General features: G+C 36.7%; 3 protein-coding genes across 3 annotated transcripts; 1 reads left to right on the top strand and 2 right to left on the bottom strand.

Moving 5' to 3' along the window:
• Positions 1 to 4186: 4186 nt before the first annotated feature.
• LOC128093240 (uncharacterized) lies at positions 4187 to 4691 on the bottom strand. The gene is made up of 2 exons (XM_052709321.1): positions 4471 to 4691; positions 4187 to 4402 (listed from the first exon to the last, which is right to left on the bottom strand). Exons 1-2 carry the CDS (start codon positions 4663 to 4665, stop codon positions 4220 to 4222), a joined length of 378 nt encoding a protein of 125 aa, XP_052565281.1. The 5' UTR covers positions 4666 to 4691; the 3' UTR covers positions 4187 to 4219.
• Positions 4692 to 13700: 9009 nt separating this feature from the next.
• On the top strand, positions 13701 to 14177 carry LOC128093263 (uncharacterized). Its single transcript, XM_052709396.1, has 2 exons — positions 13701 to 13919; positions 13983 to 14177. The coding sequence occupies exons 1-2, from the start codon at positions 13701 to 13703 to the stop codon at positions 14151 to 14153; spliced, it is 390 nt and encodes a 129-aa protein (XP_052565356.1). The 3' UTR covers positions 14154 to 14177.
• A 4223-nt stretch (positions 14178 to 18400) lies between these two features.
• On the bottom strand, positions 18401 to 19166 carry LOC120415731 (uncharacterized). Its single transcript, XM_039577327.2, has 2 exons — positions 18912 to 19166; positions 18401 to 18841 (listed from the first exon to the last, which is right to left on the bottom strand). Exons 1-2 carry the CDS (start codon positions 19107 to 19109, stop codon positions 18674 to 18676), a joined length of 366 nt encoding a protein of 121 aa, XP_039433261.1. The 5' UTR covers positions 19110 to 19166; the 3' UTR covers positions 18401 to 18673.
• Between the last annotated feature and the right edge of the window lie 5518 nt (positions 19167 to 24684).

Genomic DNA, 24684 nt, shown 5'->3' with positions numbered 1-24684 from the left:
ATATTCAATTTTTCCCGGAAGGTGGTGCTGATTGTGTGGTACTTTGGTCAAGAGTGAAATTCAAATTTTAAATTTCACGCTCTACAGTTTTGGCTGTGCTAGGGTCTGATTAGATTATATTAGATAAACGCTCTACAGTTTTGTCGAAGAGTGCAAAGCGATCCGTACTGATCCTGAAAAGTAATTAGTGGTTTAAAGTGACGCAATTAACTTTTTTTCGTCAACTTAAATTGTCTACAGCGATTACAAAACCTCAACCGAATTGGCTCAAAATTGGTACAGAATCTTAACTTCGCATAAGGAATCAAGCCAGTGGGTGTCACTTATTTTTTTGTGTCACTCTAATGCCATTGCAATTTTTTTCAAGTTATTGTCTCCCCTTCGTTTCGAGCCGGGACCGTGGTGTAGGGGTAAGCGTGATTGCCTCTCACCCAGTCGGCCTGGGTTTGATCCCAGAAGGTCCCGGTGACAAATTTTGAGACGAGATTTGTCTGATCACGCCTTCCGTCGGACGGGAAGTAAATGTTGGCCCCGGACTAACCTAAAAAAGGTTAGGTCGTTAGCTCAGTCCAGGTGTAGGAGTCGTCTCCCTGGGTCCTGTCCTGGTGGAGTCGCTGGTAGGCAGTTGGACTAACAATCCAAAGGTCGTCAGTTCGAATCCCGGGGTGGATGGAAGCTAAGGTGTAAAAAGAGGTTTGCAGTTGCCTCAACAACCAAACCTTCGGACACCTAGTTTCGAGTAGGAATCTCGCAATCGAGAACGCCAAGGCAATGCTGTAGAGCGAATAATTTGATTTTGATTTTTTGATTTTGTCTCCCCTTCGTTATATTAACTTTATTAACTTTTGATACGATTTATATAAATTTGAGGATATTCATAAAATTATAAATTTCCTATTTTTTGCACTTGAGCAGTTCTCTCAGATTTCGGTCATTCGATTTTTTTTTGTATTTTTTAATCCGACTGAAACTTTTTTGGTGCCTTTGGTATGCCCAAAGAAGCCATTTTGCATCATTAGTTTGTCCATATAATTTTCCATACAAATTTGGCAGCTGGCCATACAAAAATGATATGTGAAAATTCAAAAATCTGTATCTTTTGAAGGAATTTTTTGATCGATTTGGTGTCTTCGGCAAAGTTGTAGGTATGGATACGGACTACACTGAAAAAAAATGATACACGGTAAAAAAATTTGGTGATTTTTTAATTTTACTTTTTGTCACTAAAACTTAAATTGCAAAAAAATAATATTCTAATTTTAATAATACTATCATTTTTTTCAGTGTAGTCCATATCCATACCTACAACTTTGCCGAAGACACCAAATCGATCAAAAAAATCCTTCAAAAGATACAGATTTTTGAATTTTCATACATCATTTTTGTATGGCCAGCTGCCAAATTTGTATGGAAAATTATATGGACAAACTAATGATGCAAAATGGCTTCTTTGGGCATACCGAAGGCACCAAAAAAGTTTCAGCCGGATTAAAAAATACAAAAATTAAAATTTAAGAAAAAAGACCGATTTTGTAGAGAACTGCTCACAGAGACTTGTTCTACTGAAAATCCGTATACATCTAAAAGTATTTTTGAATTCTGTTTAAATAACACTAGAAACTTGAAGCTGAGACACTAATTTTAACTGTTGAGTGTAAAATTGTCCAATGAACCCAATAATGCAGTCCATGTTCCAAATCAAACTCATTATAACTGAGAAAAACATGACACTTCGAGAGTATTATACAATTATATAAATAATTTTAAGTGACGAACTGTCACTTTTTACACGAGACTTACACTTGGGTAATTCTCCGCCAACGCACACAGCAGTTGAACCGACCCCTTTTCGATTTGTGTGAAACTTTGTCCTAAGGGGTAACTTTTGTCCCTGGTCACGAATTCGAGGTCCGTTTATTGATATCTCGTGATGGAGGGACGGTACGACCCCTTCCATTTTTGAACATGCGAAAAAAGAGGTGTTTTTCAATAATTTACTGTCTGAAACTATGATGAGATTGAAATTTGGGGTCAAAGGGACTTTTATGTAAAATTAGATGCCCGATTTGATGGCGTACGCAGAATTCCGAAAAAATGTATTTTTCATCGAAAAAACGCTACAAAAGTTTTTAAAACTCTCCCATTTTCCGTTACTCAACTGTAAAAAAATTGGAACATGTAATTTTAAGGGAAATTTAATGTGCTTTTCGAATCTACATTGACCCAGAAGGGTCATTTTTCATTTAAAACATTTTTTTTTATTTTAAAGTTTCGTGTTTTTTTTCTAAATTTGCAGGGTAATTTTTTAGATTCTGGGTCAATGTAGATTCGAAAAGCACATTAAATTTCCCTTAAAATGACATGTTTTTCGGAATTCTGAGTACGCCATCAAATCGGGCGTACAATTTTACATAAAAGTCTCTTTGACACCAAATTTCTATCTCATCACCGTTTCAGGCAGCAAATTAATGAAAAACACCTCTTTTTTAGCATGTTCAAAAATGGAAGGGGTCGTACCACCCCTCCGTCACGAGATATCAAAAAACGTACCTCGAATTCGTGATCAGGGACAAAAGTTACCTCTTAGGACAAAGTTTAACGCAAATCGAAGAGGGGTCGGGGCAACTTTTCCCGATTTTGTCTGAGTGGGTAGAGAATTACCAAACGTTTGGTAGTGTGTAAGAGCTCCGAATAAAGAGGGTGTCAAACTAATAAGTGACCCCGCTCGTTTGACTACAGTTGGTGTCAAACCATCAAATCCGGAGGAAATTCAGTTTTTTTCGTGAAAATTTTACACGTAGCCTTATGTATGGTACAACAGGGTGAAATATGGTTGTATGGAGCAAAAAATAAAGTTGTTCAGTTCCTTTTGGGGTCTTAAACAACTCCCCGTAGTTTGGAAACAATTGATTAAGTCCTCACTTTGCGCAAAGCGATTCAATTTTCTATGTAAATTTGTATGGGAAAAACCATTTTTTTGGATTTTGATTTAAATAAAACTCACGTTTCACGCTGTACTAAAACCGGAATCATATTTGGATGCTCTGGAAGGTGCTCTACAACTTTCCCGAAGAGAGTATGTGCTAGCTTGCTCCTAAAAAAGATACAGCGTGTTCAAAACTCGTCTAAAACGTGTTTTTTGCTCGAAAATCACGTTTTAGACGAGTTTTGAGGATCGCTATATCGGCAAAGTTATAGAGCACATTCCAGAGAAACCGAATATGAGTCCGGTTTTATATAAAGCATGAAACGTGGATTTGATAAATATCAAAATAAAAAAAAAATGTTTTCCCCATACAAATTTATATGGAAAATTTTCAGAAAACCATTCTATAGGCCGTCAACGTAATTCTATATAATGCTGATAACAATACAATTTTCTCTGTTTTTTTAACTTTGCAAAAAACGTGCCTTATTTAAAAAAGCATACATTAACCTAAACAAAACTAGAGCGCCATCATGCGTTCACTAGTGGAAACAGCTGCAAGCTTTCCAACAAAAGTTCATCACCACAAGGATAATGCAAACTTGCTCACCACTTTATGTTTCGTCCTTTTTACCAGTTATTCACCACGGCACAGGCAGAACATGCGCATCCTTGCGAGGGACGTTTCGAAGTTCTCCAACTAAAAAAGTTCGTAAAAAAGATCGATCGAAATGCCCCACAAATTACGAGCCCAAAACCTGACACAAAAACACACACACAGAAAACAGACCCGAACGGGAATAATTTATCGCCGTTTAGTGCCGTCCTGACGTCTCCTTCAAGAGGACCAGCCACCAAAACTTCAAATTGCCGCTGAACCGCCCAGTTTTGGATGCATCTGCTGCTGCCGCTTAACCGAACCAAATAAAGCATGTCAACGTTGCCCTTGATCGCCCAAGGATCAAAGCCACGTGCCCTCCTTCTTCCTCCTTCGTTGCTCTTTCATCGAATTAGAGACGGATTTCTTTGTTTCAGGTTGGGGTTTGCCAAATTTACGTCCTCGAGCTAAGTTCACTCGTTGCTTTTTGGGGGGCGAGCACCTGAGCCGATCCTGTCGTAATATTTTATTGCAATCAATTGATAGTCTCGACATGATTCGGACCTGGGAGGTATCACGTGTCAGTTGACTTGGTGATCCAGATTCAGCGCCCTTTTGAGTTAGCGATGTCGATCAAAATAAAAGTAAATACCCAAATTAACCTTACTTTTATCGTCACCTTTATTGGACCCACCCTATGCACACCAATACTCGACCACAATATTGTACGGAAACACGGACTTTCCGCCGAGGGTGGTCAAAATGATTGGGACGGACGCTGGAGCCGCCGGAAGAACTCCGTTGACCAGCAACATTCGGTAGCTAACCTTGCTGAATCGGTCCGCCGCTGTTTGCACGTACGCAACCAAAGTTGGAGGCTGTTGAGGGTTGGAAGTTTGTCCTGAGAATCAATTCGGATTTACCACCTAAATTATGTCAAACTTACGGTTGGATTAGCTATCGTAACCGGCGATGACGTTCCCTTCCGGACCGTGGTCAGGTAGCAGAGGGTGCCGGCGGGTGGTTTGGCTCCTACGAACGATGACAGGGCTGGGGCCGTTACGGGGTTCAATCCGAGGACTGCACCCAAGCAAAGAAGCAGGAGTGCAACCGCCAAGAGATACCGGTTTTTGGGGCACATTCTGGGAGAAAGTGGACAGCGGTACTACGCACCGGCCAGCTGCCCCAGAAGCTTTTATACAGCGTAAGAGATAAAGGACGATATTTTTTGAGATAATTTTGCTGCCAAAGAAATGAAAAGGGAAATGTGGTTTTTAGCGCATTGGACAGTAAGCCTGAAAAGAGGTCACAGTCATGGGCAGCGTGTGAAAGTGTTTTGGTTTTTATTCGGCGCATTTAATTAAAATACGATACACAGTCCAGACTCGATTATCCGAAGCCTCGATTATCCGAAGGCTGGTATGGGACTTCGAATAATCGAATCGCGAACATTTTTTTTTGTTTTTATTTCTTTTTCTATCTTTAAACATCAAATTCGAGTTCTGCGACCCGATTTTAGTCAAATTTTAATAGTTGATTGCCTATTAGATAATTGAATGCATTTTTTTGAATATTTCGTCGCGGCCATATTGGCCGCCATCTTGAATCAAAAAATTCTTAATCACTTTAACGTAGTTTAGGGGTCATGCAACAATTTCATGATTCGATAATCCAAAGTTTCGATTATCCGAAGTGAAATTTTTCCGAAGCCTTCGGATAATCGAGTCTGGACTGAATAAAAAGAACACAAATGAGCAGGATGTGGCTATCGTTATCGTCGGGACGATAACGTTATTCCAATAATTCTATCGGCAATATTTTTTTCGCTTCCTCTTAGTAAATATTTTTTTGATAATATGGTAATTTTCAAAGCATAAATATTTAAAAAAAAAAAACACCAAAAAACCATATTCTTTAAGTACCCGGATAAACGAAAACTATATGAATTCTAGTGAGGACCTTAAAACAACCTTATGAGTTATGGTCACCATTTGTAATAATGTTATTTGGCGGACCTTGATAACTATTTGTCAAATGGTCACCATAAGTAATAGAGTTATTTTAATGTTTGTAATGGTAAACAATTTTCTTGATGACTTTAAAAAACTATTTGCAGATGTTTTCTCAAATGGTTACCCTAAATCATAAGGTGATTTTTAAGTTCAAATGGTTCATATTGATTCACGATTACCATATAGAAACATTAAATAGCCATTTGAAAAATAGTTAGAATTTGCAAAAAGCGTTTACCAAATTTGACTAAGTTTTGTTTTCAAATGAAAGAATCAAACTTTTTTGTCTGTAGCTTCATGAGGGGTTGGGTTTGTGCTGGAGTCGGATTTGGGCAACTTCCGGAACAAGATTTTGTCTGACTAAGTTGCCGGAAAAGTGTACGATCTACTCAACGATGGTGGGGCTGATAAAAGCGAAGAATTACAACTTTGGCGGAGAGTTTGTGAACCATATGGTAAAGGCATTCACTATACGGTGAAGTGTTCGTCGTGCAGCTGCACCAGTAGTACCAAGTTATGTGGACATCATTTGGCTTACTTGGCCCTGGATTTTACCCACATTTGAGCTGCCAAAGAAAGGCAATCCGAAGTTTACCAATTTTAATTGACAGAATCTAAACCAACAAAAAGAGAAAACAAACTGAGGAGCTCAAGAACAAAACGGCTCGAAAATGTCGGTTCCTTTTGATGCGCTACAATTCCTTTGAGTTTCGTTGACGATTAAATTTTTAGCATATCATGTTTGTGATAATTGTTACTTTATTTCAATTGTATGAGCGAATCATTTTTCAACAGTTGATAATTTTGGATTTACGGCATATTTGCGAGAGCAGGTAACGAGCGTAGCGAGAGAAGAGAAACGAAAGAGCGCGCCAGGCAGAGTATTATTACTCTGCTTTGCGCGCTCTCTCGTTTCTCTTCTCTCGCTATGCTCGTTACCTGCACTCGTTGCAGGCTGGCGCAGGCAAAAACAGTCTGAAGTGAAACGTTTGTGCGGCTGGTTGTTGTCTACGTTTTGTGCGCAGGTATAATTTTCAAACAAATCATTTGATTTACCAGATACTTTGTTTACATTTTTCTTGTTGATCATTTCAGCGCCGTGGAGAACTTGAAACAACGGAACAGCTGGTGCTGGAGGATTCGGCGGCAGCCGACCGACAAAACAAAATCGAAGCGAACGCACGATTGGCAAGAAAATCATTTGAATCATCAGATAAGTACACATATTTGAATGTTACATTCTACTCGATACTTTGTGATTTTTTTCTTATTTTTTCAGGTTTGGACGACTTTGGCAGTATGATCAACCGAACAGAATCGGCAATCAACTAGAATTAAAGCCAAAAAAGTTTTAATATTATTGTTGTGAACCATCCGTCAAAAAGTGAACAATTCTGTAAAAAATAGGTAGGTAAAAATGCTAGAAAAACTATTAAAAACCATTTGAAAACTATTTCTCAAATAGTGGAACTGGGAGAAAATTATAGAATTAACCTTAAATAACCATGTGAAAACTATTTCTAAAATAGTAGCGCTCGGTAAAAACAGCAAGAAAAACCCTAAAAAACCATTTACGAACCATTTGTAAAACAGTAGCAGCAAGGTTAAAAATTGTGCGGCAACCTTAAAATACCATTTAAAAACCTTTTCTGAAATAGTAAAAACCGGAAGAAAAACGTCGCTTTTACGCGAAAATTAACTTTATTTTGACCATTACACAAATGGTAATCTGACGAAACGTTGTTCGGAGATTTTTAAGGTTACCGTTGCTAACCACCCTCATCTCAGATGGTCGAACTTTATGAAAAATGGTAGGGTACCATTTCCGATATGGTATTTTTAAGGTTTTCCTACCATTTTTCAAATAGTGGTTACGATCTCTGAAATGGTGAGTAAACCATTTAACAAAAAGTTTTTTTAAGGTTCTCGTTTATGCGGGTACTGTTTTATTATAATTTGCAATATGGTTATCAAACGATTCGAAATTTTGCATGTATTTTATCTGTTTTAGAGTGTATTTTGTTATTGAAATACTAAAATTTTCACAAAATACCGTATTTTCTCGAAAATACTCAAATTTCTATAATTTGCAATATGGGTATCAAACAATTCGAAATTTTGCATGTATTTTTACAGTTTTTTAGAGTTTTTTCTTATGAAATGCTCTAATTTTCACAAAATTCCGAAATTTCTCGAAAAAACTTTTCTTTTTATTTGCAATATTAATAACAAACGATTTAAAATTTTAAATTTATTTTAACTGTTTTAGAGCTTTTTGAATGAAATTCTCAAATTTTCGCAAAATACCGTACTTTTTTGAAAGTACTCACATTTTTATAATTCGCAATTATAATCAATACTCATGAACGATTCAAAATTTTGTATGCATTTTCACTGTTTTGAAGTTTTTTTGGATGAAATACTCAAATTTTCACAAAATACCGTATTTTTTTAAGTACTCAAATTTTCATGATTTGGAATATGGGTATCAAACGGACCAAAATTTTGCATCATTCAATAAATTCTAAAACAGTTAATATACTTGCAAAATTTCGAATCGTTTGATACTTATATTGAGGATTATACAAATTTTAGTATTTTCGAGAAAATTCGGTATTTTAAGAAAATTTGAGTATTTCATTCAAAAAACTCTAAAACAGTTAAAATAGATGCAAAATTTCGAATCTTTGATACCCATATTGCAAATTATAAAAATGTGAGTACTTTCAAAAAAGTACGGTATTTTGTATTTTTTTAAGTTTTAATACTTTGAAACAAACCATTTTTTCAATGAAATATTTACTAAGAGTAAGCTTGAAAATTTAACATAATTTTGCTGAATTTAGTCAGTTTTAGAAATATATTAAATATAAATTATCGTTATCGTCGAAAAAATTATCGCCGATAGAATCATCGGAATGACGATAACGATAACAATAGATTATCGTTATCGTCCCAACGATAACACTCTGCTGATCGAAATCCCGCTTTTCAAAGAATGGGTGAAATCGTTCTTTTTTCAGTTCATAGTTGATTATCAATAATTGTTCTTTCCAAATTCCTTACAAAACATATTTATCCAATAAAAGGTAGAAAGGCTTTCTAAATCTAGTTGAAACCTGTGATAATTTGAATTAACAAATCTAGAATTGTTTTTGAAAAGGTCTTGTAAGCTATTGTGTTTCACATGTTTATAGGAACTTTTCAAAAACAAAAAAAAACTCTGGAAATGTTTTCGTGAAAACACTGAGAACGATATTATTCTAAATGCAAACTAGACATTTCGTAAACGTTTAACAAAAAAATGGAAGAACATGAAGATTTGATTCAGCAAATTACGGTTTATTTTGAGAATATTTCTAGAGTTTTTTTTTATACGTCCTATAAACATATAAAAGACAATAGTTTATCAGCAAGAGTTGGTAGCCTTTTGGAAGTGAAGTTCACGAAAAAAAATTCTTGTGTGTTCTTTTGAACGTTCTACACCCAACTGGCAGTCGCATGATTGTGATGCATGGCGGCATGAAAGTATATCAGAATCTGCATGAAATCTGTCCTCATGCATTTTTTGCGATATAGGAGTATGACATTTTTGCCCGTTACCGATAATTATCGACATTACCGACGGCTTTTTGGTTGTATTTTACAAAAAAAAAACACATAGCAGAACGAGAATTGAACCACCAACTTCTTGGTTATTGATCCGACACGCTACCACCACGCCATGGACGCTTGATGAAAAGTGAGTGAAAGAGCACCAGCATATGCTTCTCTTTGGAGTGTTGCTCGGGGATGGGCCAGCATTATATGTGTTGGTGAGAACTGCAGATCGCTGAAATTTTCACAAGCGGGCAAAAATGATCTACGGGCATGCTGCAAAAAATGTTATAAAATATGACATTTTTTGCAGCAAATCCAATGTTGCAGATTTTGAGATATATTTTTCCTTTGGGTGTAGAATGATTTTCTGTATCGTGTTTCTCTCCTCTCACTTTTGCGAGTGAGAAAAGTTCACAAGCAAAAAAAAATCTGGGATAGTTCCATCACTTCATGATATTTTGACAAAAAATGCAAAAATGTTTATACTACGCCCTAAGTACTATCTAGGAAACGATTAGCCTTCTGTATTGCATTAATCGCATGAGACAGATTCTATGAACGGAACCCACATTCCATAGAATCATCAGAAAGGAAGAAGACGTGGACATACCGTCCCAAACGCTTAGCAGTTCCCCACAAAAACAGTACGATTCAAATAAATCAGGCTGTGCGGGCCCAACACTCGTCTAGTGGTTTATTGGACCGAATAATTAACCCTTTTTTTGTTCGGCCATTAGACCTACACTGTGTTCAAAAAAATGCAAATTTTGTAATTTTTCGCTATTAAAGGGTATGGTCAAAAAATCGTTTAAAAAAAACTAGCTCCAAATTTTATGCACAATTTTCAATTTCTTTAAACAAAAAGTTTCACAAGATCGATGCCTCTATGCTCTCTTGTACTAAGCTTGTTGGTTTTCTTATCTAGTTAGCATCGAGACATCGTACATAGAAATTCTTAAAATTCATAATTCGGAAAATACATTAAATCCTTGCAAATATGATTTCCAATAACTGCGAATGAGTGAAAAGGAAAGAAATGAGCGGTTGGACGGAGAAAAAAAAAGTGAAAAGGAAGAAAAAAGAACCAACTCAAACTATGTCACTGATGGAAGTAAACATAAGCTGTGCAGTGTATCCATTTTAAAGAATTAATTCAATATTTCTTTCAAAAAATTTTCTCTTATTTTTACTTATTGCTTGTCTATCTAACGAAAATCTCTTTAAAATAGACCCCCTTCTCCTCGCCCCATGTCAGTTTTTCTCATCAAACATTCAAAACGTCTTTGCGATCTTTTACTATAGAATAATCTGGTACTATCTATAACTTTCCGTCCTCTCTTATTTAATTTTGATATATTCTTAAAGATTTCAGCATGGTATGAAGGTAAATTGTTAAATGATAGATTGTAAGAATTTTAAATGATATATAAAATGCTACACTTCACACACACTACACAACAACAATGCAATCATTGATCGGAGCGTTTGGTACGGTATGTCCACCACGCCATGGACGCTTGATGAAAAGTGAGTGAAAGAGCACCAGCATATGCTTCTCTTTGGAGTGTTGCTCGGGGATGGGCCAGCATTATATGTGTTGGTGAGAACTGCAGATCGCTGAAATTTTCACAAGCGGGCAAAAATGATCTACGGGCATGCTGCAAAAAATGTTATAAAATATGACATTTTTTGCAGCAAATCCAATGTTGCAGATTTTGAGATATATTTTTCCTTTGGGTGTAGAATGATTTTCTGTATCGTGTTTCTCTCCTCTCACTTTTGCGAGTGAGAAAAGTTCACAAGCAAAAAAAAATCTGGGATAGTTCCATCACTTCATGATATTTTGACAAAAAATGCAAAAATGTTTATACTACGCCCTAAGTACTATCTAGGAAACGATTAGCCTTCTGTATTGCATTAATCGCATGAGACAGATTCTATGAACGGAACCCACATTCCATAGAATCATCAGAAAGGAAGAAGACGTGGACATACCGTCCCAAACGCTTAGCAGTTCCCCACAAAAACAGTACGATTCAAATAAATCAGGCTGTGCGGGCCCAACACTCGTCTAGTGGTTTATTGGACCGAATAATTAACCCTTTTTTTGTTCGGCCATTAGACCTACACTGTGTTCAAAAAAATGCAAATTTTGTAATTTTTCGCTATTAAAGGGTATGGTCAAAAAATCGTTTAAAAAAAACTAGCTCCAAATTTTATGCACAATTTTCAATTTCTTTAAACAAAAAGTTTCACAAGATCGATGCCTCTATGCTCTCTTGTACTAAGCTTGTTGGTTTTCTTATCTAGTTAGCATCGAGACATCGTACATAGAAATTCTTAAAATTCATAATTCGGAAAATACATTAAATCCTTGCAAATATGATTTCCAATAACTGCGAATGAGTGAAAAGGAAAGAAATGAGCGGTTGGACGGAGAAAAAAAAAGTGAAAAGGAAGAAAAAAGAACCAACTCAAACTATGTCACTGATGGAAGTAAACATAAGCTGTGCAGTGTATCCATTTTAAAGAATTAATTCAATATTTCTTTCAAAAAATTTTCTCTTATTTTTACTTATTGCTTGTCTATCTAACGAAAATCTCTTTAAAATAGACCCCCTTCTCCTCGCCCCATGTCAGTTTTTCTCATCAAACATTCAAAACGTCTTTGCGATCTTTTACTATAGAATAATCTGGTACTATCTATAACTTTCCGTCCTCTCTTATTTAATTTTGATATATTCTTAAAGATTTCAGCATGGTATGAAGGTAAATTGTTAAATGATAGATTGTAAGAATTTTAAATGATATATAAAATGCTACACTTCACACACACTACACAACAACAATGCAATCATTGATCGGAGCGTTTGGTACGGTATGTCCACGCATCCTTCCTCCCCTGTAGATTCTCTGAAATGTGATCCGTTCTCAGAATCCTCTCTGCGGTAAACGCAACGTAGTAGGGCTGGCCGCTTTAATTTTTGTATTACATTTTCGGGTGTTTTCAGATGTACTGCAATTATTAATAATGACAAGAAAAGTGCTTGGGGCGTCATCTAATCACAAGACTTTCCAGCATGCTTTCATCGGACTGGCTACGTTTGTGTTAGATTAGATTAGATTAGCAAATATGATTTCCAATAACTGCTGAATGTTTCAGGAAGATATTACATTATTAAAATGAGTGGAAGATGATTTAAGTTTGAAGTTTTGCCATGCCATGACCAAATTGGCAGATATTTTGGATGAAGACTCTCAAGACATATCCCGTGTGCATGACGAAGCCCAATTTAGAAGATCTATTTATTTAAAAAAAAATACAAAAATCTAGAACTGACGATTTTTTTATGTTTTTAACCTTTTTTTTAATAAACTTTTTGAGACGCAGCCTTCGTCATGCATACAGGATCGGTTTACGATTCTTCGCCAATTTTGAGCCGATTTGGTCAAAGCAGTGTTGAGATATCGTGGCGACCGTTTTTTGAAATTACTAACTTCAAATAGCTTTGGGTAATTCTCCGCCAACTCACACGAATTCGACCCCTCTTCGATTTTCGTGAAACTTTGCTCTTAGGGGTCCATTTTTCGATATCTCGTGACGGTGGGGCGGTACGACCCCTTTCATTTTTCTGGTTTTTTACTAAGACACGTTTTTCAGTGATTTGTAGCTCGCAACCGTGAAGAGATAGAAATTTGGTGTCAAAGGGACTTTTGTGTAAAATTAGACGCCCGATTTGATGGCGTACTCAAAATTAAAAAAAAAACGTATTTTTCCTCAAAAAGTTAAAAAATACTTTTAAAATCACTCAACGTTACTCAACTGTCAAAAATCGTGAGACATTTCGTTTTATGGGAAATTTAATGTACTTTTCGAATCTAAAATAACCCAGAAGGGTAATTTTTTCATTTAGAGCAAAATTTTTCATTTTGAAATTACGTGTTTTTTCTAACATTGCAGGATTACATTTTAGAGTGTAACAATGTTCTACAAAGCTGTAGAGCAGACAAAAACAAAAATTTTGATATACAGACATAAGGGGTTTGCATGTATTCTTCACGAGTTATCAGAATTTTACAAAAAAGTTTTTTGAAAAAGTTATGATTTTGACCATTTTTGACCAGTTTTTCGAATTTTTAACCCATAAAACTCAATCGTGTGCTTTTGAAAGTATTTTTTCGGAAAGTTCAGCTAATTTTGCATAAGAAAGACTCCTTGGACGAAGCATACATGCATATCTCACTTGCACGGATGGTGACTGGACTAAAGTTAAAAATAATTTTACCTTGTCAATTGCTACTAGTGAAAGTTGTTAAAACAAAGCCAAAACAATTTTTAAAATGTGAATTAATTATGTCATCGATCTGCACACCGCAAAAGCGATTGATTAAAGTTCAGTGAAAGCTTCGGGGAAAGCATGTAAAGGTCATTAGTTTAATGTATAGTCATTATTCAAAAAGTGTAGCAATGCAAAATACTTTCAAAAGAACCTCAAAGGATCCGCTATAAAAGGGATCGATGAGCATAAAATTTCAGCAGTATCAACTCTGAACTAACTAAAAAATGGCCAAATTTTTCGCACTCTCGTCTGTTATATTGCTTGTTGCCATTGTTTTGGTGAGCAATTTCCACAATGTTGATGCATTTATTCCAAATTCGGGCGCCTACACACCAAATCTGTCGTACTTTTTCGGAGTTCGTCCAGCTGGCAATGTTCTTTGCTACGAGAGGACCATTCCCAAAGGAACCACAACACCGGTGAACGTGTATTACACCAATCCGGTAAGTTTGAAAGCTTTTTCTTATTTTGAACTGGCTCAACATTGAAATTGTTGCATCCTCTAGGTGGCCGCAGGACTAATCAATTTCGTCACGGTTAATGCTGATCGCTACGCTAAATACGGCTTCAGAGTGAGCATTCTGAGTGGTGCCCTCGGGACAGTGACTTTGAACTTCCAGCTTACCGGAAAGGCCGTCCTGCCGTACAATGTCGTGTTTCAGTATTGGTGCGTTTAATCAGTTATAATTGAACATCTTGAATTTGTTTGAAAATAAATTAATGAACTGTATTTGGCTTCAATAAAAAAAAATTTCAAAATGTTTAAATTATTGAACCAATTAAATGAGGTCAACCTAGACTCCTTCCAGATGTAACGTTGAGAAAGACAGCAACCCAGTGCACAATTTGCGCAATATGTGGAAAAATAACTCCAAACATATCTCACCTCTATCTGGACCGCGGAATCTCGGACGGCCGCCGGTTTGTTGATGAAATCAATTTTTCTCATGCATCTACAATTTCCTTTGATCTGCAGCCGACCATGGCCGCAGATTTGTCCCCGCCACATGGAAGGTACAGGTAAAGTCCGCAGAAGGGTTAAGTCATCAAATGACAGGCGCGATTTGCTGCTGCGAGAATTGTGAAACAAGCCCCTGGCCAAAGAACGGTCTGAAGAAGTTGATGGCGGGGACACAATTCAGCACAAAAAATAATACCCTGTGTGAAGCAACTTTCCGGGCCAATAGAAGCGTGGTGATGCATTTTATTGACCATTTAGTTGTGGACACGGAGGATAAAAAGTGCAACCGTGCGTTGTCGTGATCATGCGACATATCTCACATTTCAATTGCAAAAGGGAAGAAAACTTAAAAGAAGGGGGTTAAAAAGTGAGGCCTTGCTAATCCTACCAATGGAATTTGATGCTGTTTTTTCCTACTTTTATCCACTATTTTTCACTTGCCAGTTTTTACTGACTTAGTAATTTTGTTATTGAATATTGTATTGGATATATTTCGGACCTTTGAAGCAAAATTTAGAGAAATTGAGCAGTGACACTATGATATCGCAATTCGATGACAATTTTTAAATAAACATCAACTTTTTAAAAGGTTAATGCATCGTTAAAGTCGCAAAATAAACCCTCTACTTCCATTTGTTTCTATTCTATTTCGTGTAATTAATGTTATTCTCGATTCTCGATTCTATTCCGTGCTATCGATGTAATTTTCAGGAAATTTCTTTCTACATTTAACTTCTACATTTAACTTTACTAGCATTAGGTTTATTCTACAACCTCCAATATTTTGGTAACATTTTATTGAGAAAATTAAAAACATTTTTATGACTCTTGCACTTAGGTTTTCCATCTAACGTCAACATTTCTTACAAAAAAATGCAGAATGCAGTAATACTGTGAAAATTCGCATTTTCCGAGATCATTGATTTTGTATTCTTATATTTCTTTATCCCAATGCCTATGGCAAAAGAAGCCATTTTGAGTCATAAGATATTTCATCAAAGTTTCCATACAGTTTTGCTAGCAAAAATCTGTATCTTGAGAAGAAATGTTTGAATCAATTTGGTGGCTTCATCAAAGTTGTAGGTTATGATTAAGGGGTTACATACATGTAAATCGACAAAAATGCTAAGGTTTGGTATGAGAACGTGTGCGTGACAAAGGACGATTTTCAAAAAAGATAATTAAAAAAGATTAAAAATGTTTTTCCCGGGCAGACGGTAATAACAAAATTCATGCCATTTCAATAACAAATACTGTTAAAATAACAAAAAGCGTTATGGAATATTCTTGCAAAATCCATTTTCGCATAAGAGTTTAATAACAGTTTATATTATTATAATTGAATTTGTTATTGGTCTGACATTGGTTGAAAGCCAAAACAACTTTGGAATAACGTTTTTTATTATGGAAAAATAACTCCAACTGTTATTGGGATGATCGGATTAGTTGTTAAAATAACAAAAAAGAATAGCAAAGATTTGTTAGAAAAATAACTCAACATGTTATTAATTTGTTATTACAATAACAATCCAATAACAAAAAAATCATAACGGCGAATAACAAATCATAATATAAATAACAAAAAATGTTATTGACCTAGTATTTTCTAATATCAAAAATGTTATTCCCAAGTTATTTCCGTCTGCTCGGGTTATGAATTTTCATTTTTTAAGCAAAAATGTTTAAATCTGGCTTTGTCATGCACACGGGATATGTATTGAAGTCCTCACCCTAAATTTAAGCCAATTTGGTCCATCTAATCTCGAAATATCGCGACACCCGTAAATCAACTCGGTGTTGCAAGAAAAAGCTGAAAACCTTAAATCGTGTGTTACTCCACTTTTTTTCATGAAGCTCTCAGGAGTGATTGGAAATCATCTTTTCGGTGGATTAAAAAAAAAACAGTTATATGACATATTAAGATTTTCTAAACTCACGACACTTACAACAACTGCACATACAACACACAACACCACATCAAAACTGATCCGGAGCGTTTGGTACGGTATGTCCACGCATCCTTCCTCCCCTGTAGATTCTGTGAAATGTGATCCGTTCACAGAATCCTCTCTGCGGTTAATGCAACGCAGTTGGCCTGGCCGCTTTTATGAGTGTAATATGATTCGGGGATGCTCGAATGTACTACAATCATTAATATTGACAAGAAAGATCATGGGGCGTAATCTAATCACATGTTCTTCCAGGATGCTTTCTTCGGACTGGCTGCGCTTGTGTTTGATTTGATTTGATTCGATTAGATTAGATATGACATGTTTAGATTTTCAACATTTATGAAACCCATTAATACTTTTCAGAAACAAAGGAGTTGCACGGAAAACAATATTTCCTGTTTTTTGTTTCACTTTCTGTTACACGGATTAAAATTTCCAAAAACGTATTTGTAATGTTCAATTCTAGCATTTTGAAAAAAAAATGAAAAAAGCGCCCTGCAAAAAATAGATTTTAGAAAAACTGAGGGAATGTCCATTAAAAGTGAAATTTCCTGCTCTTTCCGATAGATATAATTTCAAATTTCATTTTGAATATTTTGCCAAACATTTGATCAAAGCTACAAACACTTATTTTGGCAATTTTCAAATGTCAAATTTTGTAATTGGGTAATTCTACGCCAACTCACACAGCAGTTGCCCCGACCCCTCTTCGATTTGCGTGAAACTTTGTCCTAAGGGGTAACTTTTATCCCTGATCACGAATCTGAGGTTCGTTTTTTGATATCTCGTGACGGATGGGCGGTACGACCCCTTCCATTTTTGAACATGCGAAAAAAGAGGTGTTTTTCAATAATTTGCAGCCTGAAACGGCGATGAGATAGAAATTTGGTGTCAAAGGGACTTTTATGTAAAATTAGACGCCCAATTTGATGGCATACTCAGAATTCCGATAAAACGTATTTTTCATCGAAAAAAAAACACTAAAAAAGTTTTAAAAATTCTCCCATTTTCCGTTATTCGACTGTAAAAATTTTTGAAACATGTCATTTTATGGGAAATTTAATGTACTTTTTGAATCTACATTGACCCAGAAGGGTATTTTTTTCATTTAGAGCAAAATTTTCCATTTTAAAATTTTATGTTTTTTCTAACTTTGCAGGGTTATTTTTTAGAGTGTAACTTTGTTCTACAAAGTTGTAAAGCAGACAATTTCAAAAAAAAATGATTTATAGACATAAGGGGTTTGCTAATAAACATGACGAGTTATCGTGATTTTACGAAAAAAAAGTTTTGAAAAAGTTACTTTTTGCGTTTCTCTTTGTTTCGTCGCCCGTGTCTGACGCGGGTGGCGATGAACGGCCATGATCGACGACGACCAATTTTTTCCATAATTTCCATCCATAATTTTATTTTTATTCACAAGAGCAAAACATGTCATACAGGTTTCATTTATTGTAAAGAGACTTCTACAGAAAAATTTGTGATGAGAAATGGAAATATGTTATACTTTTTTTTTCTCGATTCTTTTTTTATTGTGTTACCTTACTTTGAATATATTCCAAATCTTGACGGAAGTACACCAGATTGTTAATTTCTCAATTTTTAATGGAAATAGTAAACAAGCTTTTAATGTTAAAATATTGACCAAGCATTGATGCTAAGGAGTAAATAGTGGAGGCGTTTTTTATGGAGCTACTTTAGTTGTCCTGTCATGTAACTAAAAGGCTTGCAAAGAATCAAACTGCAACCTGTTCATTCACTCCAAGAAGCAATGCGTTATATTTTCATTTCGTAACAATTATTGGAAAACGAAGTTGACGTTAAAGCATTAGGTAATAGTCGAGTGTCATCTCAAAACATAAATTGACTCCAACGAAAACTACACATTTATTTCTTCCAAATTTGTTTTAGAAATTATTAAATGAAATCTGAAAATATAATCTTTGAGTGTAACTGCTAAAGTGAATCATGGTTGGTGATTAAAAGCCCCGATCAACAAATAAATAAATCATTGTTTTTAATACCTTTTCTTCACCAAGTCACCTTTATTTTCATACTTTTACCGTACCAATTTGACTACAAAGGTAAATTTTCAAAATAAATTTATGTTATTAAACGTTATTCTCTCTCATAGTTTTTGTTTCTTTTGGCTTACGCGATACTATCAACTTTTATGCACTTTTATGAAATTAAATAGTCAAATGACAACTCATCCCAAAAATGTTTATCTTCTTAGGATAACAATTGCGCCAAGAAACCATGAGCACACACACACACCACACAGTTAACACCAATATTCTACCATTATGTTGTACGGCAGAATGGCCTTCCCGGAGATCGTGATGGGAATGGTACCGACTGCTCCAAGTGCTCCGGAAACGATCCTCATGTTGAAACCGGCCTTGTTGAATCGATCTGCAACGGCCTGAATGTACGTGATGGCCGCCGCTGGCTGCAAGCAAAAAGTTAAAAGAAGGCGATTTTTATTGCATCTACTGCTGACAAAAAAGATCGACACTTACCGTCGGGTTCGCTACCGTTACCGGCGTTCGGGTTCCTTTGGGAATCGTGGTCTGATAGCAGAGGGTATTGGCGGGTGCTTTCACTCCTAGAAATTGCGACAGATTTGGCGTTGGTGCCGTACCCAAACCGTATGCGGCCGGCAAACTGCACACAAGTACGACCACCCCGACTACGAACAGGTACTGATTTCCGGACATGGTTGCTTAATCTCGGACCACAGAATCGGCACTAACCCAAGGCCAACGAACTTCGAAGCTTTTATACAGCATTAATCGCAAGGACATTACGTTTTTTGAGCATTTTTATATCGCGGAATGACCCCAAAAAACGAACGAGAAGTAAAGTTAATTGAATGGCCAAAAAATGAATGAATCTTGCTCGCGATGTGGGTCACTGCCAAGGGACCCTCGAGATGCAATGTTTACGACCTTTTTGACTCGGCGTAAACAAATCTGTGCAGGAAATTTACGCTGCAGATAAACCGAAAACAGGTTCCCGAATTATTTTATACTTGATACAACTGGAAATGGAAAAATGTACGTGACTCTGAGCATGATTACAACTTTGGAGCTACGTACCCAAAAAATCAGACTTGTGAGAAGAGGATGGCTTAAAATGCAGACGAGACATTTTATTGAGAATGAAAGTGGCAAATTAAGATCAAAACTGGTTTTCGGAAACGTTTCGGTCAATCGGATAAATACTGTGAAAACGGCGAAAGTAACGAAAATGATATCTTAGCATTAAACTACTGAGCAGTTCTCTACGAAATCGTTCTTTTTTTTATTTATTTTTTTGTATTTTTTTATCCGACTGAAACTTTTTTGGTGCCTTCGGTATGCCCAAAGAAGCCATTTTGCATCATTAGTTTGCCCATGTTGTTTACCATACAAATTTGGCAAAAATGATGTTTGAAAATTCAAAAATCTGTATCTTTTGAAGGAATTTTTTGATCGATTTGGTGTTTCGGCAAACTTGTAGGTATGGATAAGGACTACACTGAAAAAAATGATACACCTTAAAAAAATTGGTGATTTTTAATTTCACTTTTTGTCATTAAAACTCAACTCAGCAACTTTTTTATATGTTTAAGGGGACATCGAATGCCAACTTTTCAGAAATTTCCAGGTTGTGCAAAAAATCTTTGAACGAGTTGTTAATATTCGAAAAAATACTTTAGTGAAATGATTGTTATCCGAGCATTCGTTGGTGAAGGTTGTCTGAATCAACATGACTCGTCGCGTCCCGGCGCAAAACGCCGGCAATATTGCCCTACCTGCGGCTCAAGCAGGCAAAAAAGTGGGAATTTCCAAAAGGAAGGTTGAGGCCTCAACTGATGGCCAAAAACCGGGAATTTCCAAAAGGAAGGTGCTTTTGGAAGTGACATCGAACAGCAAAAAGACGAAAAAGAGCGACGGTACTGTACCGATGGATGAGGAGGAGGAGAACTCTTCATCGCACGAGGAGCAGCTTTTGAAGAACAACAAGTTCACTGGACTGCCTGACGAGGACCAGGTAGCGGAAGCAAAGGAGAATGAAGTGAAACAGCGAAAGGAGAAACTGCCTCCTTTTTATGTGAGGCAATCAGCAGCAACGATCGACTTTCGAGCGGGGCTGGTTGAACTCATCAAGTCTGGGAAAGTCCAAGGCAACATTCGTCTGTGTCAGGACGGATTTAAGGTGCTGGTGCAATCCAGGCAGCACTATCAACTGGTCAAGGATTACTTGACCGAAAACGAGGCGGAGTACTTTACACATGATGTCGTCATGGATAAGCCGTACAAAATCGTCGTCAGAGGTCTGTACGACATGCCAGTGGAGGAATTAGCTGCCGAGCTAAAAGTTTTGAAACTGGATGTGTTGGCCGTGCACAAAATGAGCCGACGCAACAAAGACATCAAGTACCGTGACCAGCTCTACCTGCTGCATTTGGCTAAGGGATCGACGACGCTTCCTGAGCTGAAGGCAATTCGAGCGGTTTTCAACATTATCGTGTCGTGGGAGCGATACCGACCAGTGCACCGCGACGTCACACAATGCTTCAACTGCCTGAGTTTCGGGCACGGAGGTAAGAACTGCCACCTGAAGCGTCGTTGCGCCAAATGTGGTACCGATGCGCACATCACATCCCAGTGCATCCAAGATTCGCTGGTGAAGTGCCTCAACTGCAACGGTGAGCATTCGTCAACCGACCGAAAGTGCCCCAAGAGAGCTGAGTTCGTGAAAATTCGGCAGCAAGCATCGACGAAGAATCAGCCTCAGCGTCGTAGAACTCCTCCAGCCCTGGTGGAGCAAAATTTTCCACCTCTTCAACCGCGACGCCAGGTCCCGAACTTGGCACCGTTACCGTTGGATCCCAGGAAGAGAGCTGAGATGAATCATCCACGGCCGGGTTCCAGCCAGGAGCCGAGACCGCCACCACCGGGCTTCAGCCAGGAGCCAAGACCAACCCAAGAACCAGCAGTTGAGGAAAATGGTAATGATCTTTACACCTCAACCGAACTCCTCAATATTTTCAAACAGATGTCCGCTGCACTGCGTGGATGCAAAACCAAGACCCAGCAGATTGAAGTGCTGACCTCGTTCGTCATCCAGTATGGATCGTAGGTCCCTCAAGCTGCTGAATTGGAACGCTTGCTCCATTAGGAGGAAGAACTTAGAGCTGGTGGATTTTCTTCGCGAGAAGGAGATCGACGTAGCTGCCATCACGGAAACTCATCTGAAGCCCGGTGAAAAAGTTTATCTGCAAAACTACAAGATTGCGACGCAGCTCGACAGGACCACGTCTGGAGGAGGAGGTGTGCTTGTCGCTGTTCATCGTGATCTCAAGCCACGCCGGCTGCCACACTTTAAGCTGGACATCATCGAGGCCGTTGGAGTGGAAATTCTCACTTCGGTTGGCCCAGTACTCTTCATTGCTGCATACTGCCCACGTCAGGTGAATGCCAGAGATGGTTCAGCAGCAAAACTGAAGGGCGATATCCAGAAGCTGACACGGCGGAGCGCAAAGTACATCATCGCTGGTGACCTCAACGCGAAGCATGAAGTTTGGGGCAACAGCAGGAGGAATCGGAACGGAGTGATTCTGCACAACGATCTGCAAAACGGATACTACAACGTTGTGAGTCCGGATCGTCCAACGAGGGTGGCTCGGTCTGGGAATCACTCAATCATCGATTTCTTCATTACCAATATGGCTGAGAACGTGGCTCATCCTGAGGTGTTTGAAGAGTTGAGTTCTGATCACTATCCGGTGGTTGTGGAGGTTGGAGCTTCCGTTACTCCGCAGCGGCAACCAACCCGGAAAGATTACCACAACGTTGACTGGCAGCAGTTTCAGCAAGTGGTAGACAGCAACATCGACTATGATCAACACCCGGAAACTTCTGCTGATATTGATCGTTCGCTGGAGGTGATCCAGCAGGCTATCAACCAAGCAGAGGCTGCCAACGTTCGGGAGGTTCCTGTTAATTTTAAGGTAACTGATATTGACGTAGATACTAAACACTTGATTAGACTTAGGAATGTTTATAGGAGACAATATCAACGGACTGGGGACTATGATAAAAAGATTTCAGTTAACAATTTGAACAAAATCATACAAGACCGACTTGACAATATTAGAAATCAAGAATTTTCAAAACATGTAAGCCAGCTGAGCAATTCTCTACGAAATCGGTCTTTTTTCTTCAATTTTAATTTTTGTATTTTTTAATCCGGCTGAAACTTTTTTGGTGCCTTCGGTATGCCCAAAGAAGCCATTTTGCATCATTAGTTTGTCCATATAATTTTCCATACAAATTCGGCAGCTGTCCATACAAAAATGATGTATGAAAATTCAAAAATCTGTATCTTTTGAAGGAATTTTTTGATCGATTTGGTGTCTTCGGCAAAGTTGTAGGTATGGATACGGACTACACTGGAAAAAATAATACACGGTAAAAAAAAATTTGGTGATTTTTTTATTTAACTTTTTATCACTAAAACTTGATTTACAAAAAAACACTATTTTTAATTTTTTTTATTTTTTGATATGTTTTAGAAGACATAAAATGCCAACTTTTCAGAAATTTCCAGGTTGTGCAAAAAATCACTGACCGAGTTATGAATTTTTTAATCAATACTGATTTTTTCAAAAAATCGAAATTTTGGTCGTAAAAATTTTTCAACTTCATTTTTCGATGTAAAATCAAATTTGCAATCAAAAAGTACTTTACTAAAATTTTGATAAAGTGCACCGTTTTCAAGTTATAGCCATATTTAAGTGACTTTTTTGAAAATAGTCGCAGTTTTTCATTTTTTTAAATTAGTGCACATGTTTGCCCAGTTTTGAAAAAAATATTTTTGAAAAGCTGAGAAAATTCTCTATATTTTGCTTATTTGGACTATGTTGATACGACCTTTAGTTGCTGAGATATTGCAATGCAAAGGTTTAAAAACAGGAAAATTGATGTTTTCTAAGTTTCACCCAAACAACCCACCATTTTCTATCGTCAATATCTCAGCAACTAATGGTCCGATTTTCAATGTTAATATATGAAACAATTGTGAAATTTTCCGATCTTTTCGAAAAAAATATTTTTGGAATTTTCAAATCAAGACAAACATTTTAAAAGGGCGTAATATTGAATGTTTGGCCTTTGTGAAATGTTAGTCTTGATTTGAAAATTCCAAAAATATTTTTTTCGAAGAGATCGGAAAATTTCACAAATGTTTCATATATTAACATTGAAAATCGGACCATTAGTTGCTGAGATATTGACGATAGAAAATGGTGGGTTGTTTGGGTGAAACTTAGAAAACATCAATTTTCCTGTTTTTAAACCTTTGCATTGCAATATCTCAGCAACTAAAGGTCGTATCAACAAAGTCCAAATAAGCAAAATATAGAGAATTTTCTCAGCTTTTCAAAAATATTTTTTTCAAAACTGGGCAAACATGTGCACTAATTTAAAAAAATGAAAAACTGCGACTATTTTCAAAAAAGTCACTTAAATATGGCTATAACTTGAAAACGGTGCACTTTATCAAAATTTCAGTAAAGTACTTTTTGATTGCAAATTTGATTTTACATCGAAAAATGAAGTTGAAAAATTTTTACGACCAAAATTTCGATTTTTTGAAAAAATCAGTATTGATTAAAAAATTCATAACTCGGTCAGTGATTTTTTGCACAACCTGGAAATTTCTGAAAAGTTGGCATTTTATGCCTTCTAAAACATATCAAAAAATAAAAAAAATTAAAAATAGTGTTTTTTTGTAAATCAAGTTTTAGTGATAAAAAGTTAAATAAAAAAATCACCAAATTTTTTTTACCGTGTATTATTTTTTTCCAGTGTAGTCCGTATCCATACCTACAACTTTGCCGAAGACACCAAATCGATCAAAAAATTCCTTCAAAAGATACAGATTTTTGAATTTTCATACATCATTTTTGTATGGACAGCTGCCGAATTTGTATGGAAAATTATATGGACAAACTAATGATGCAAAATGGCTTCTTTGGGCATACCGAAGGCACCAAAAAAGTTTCAGTCGGATTAAAAAATACAAAAAAAATCGAATGACCGAAATCCTAGAGAACTGCTCAGCTTGGGAATTATTCAAAACCATTTTGGAAACTTTCAAAAGTTCTTAAAAACAAACCAAAGCCTATTCCTCCTCTTATTGTTGAGGATTCTCCTTTGATTACATCCGAGGAAAAGGCAAATGCACTTGGGCTTCATTTTGTTAGTTCACATAATCTTGGCGCTTCCATGACCAGCCGTAAAG

This window comes from Culex pipiens, chromosome 3 (assembly GCF_016801865.2).
Source record: "Culex pipiens pallens isolate TS chromosome 3, TS_CPP_V2, whole genome shotgun sequence".
NCBI classification, from domain to species: Eukaryota; Metazoa; Arthropoda; class Insecta; order Diptera; family Culicidae; genus Culex; species Culex pipiens.
Note: the sequence above shows the minus strand (reverse complement) of the source record. Positions and strands in the feature narration are given on the sequence as shown.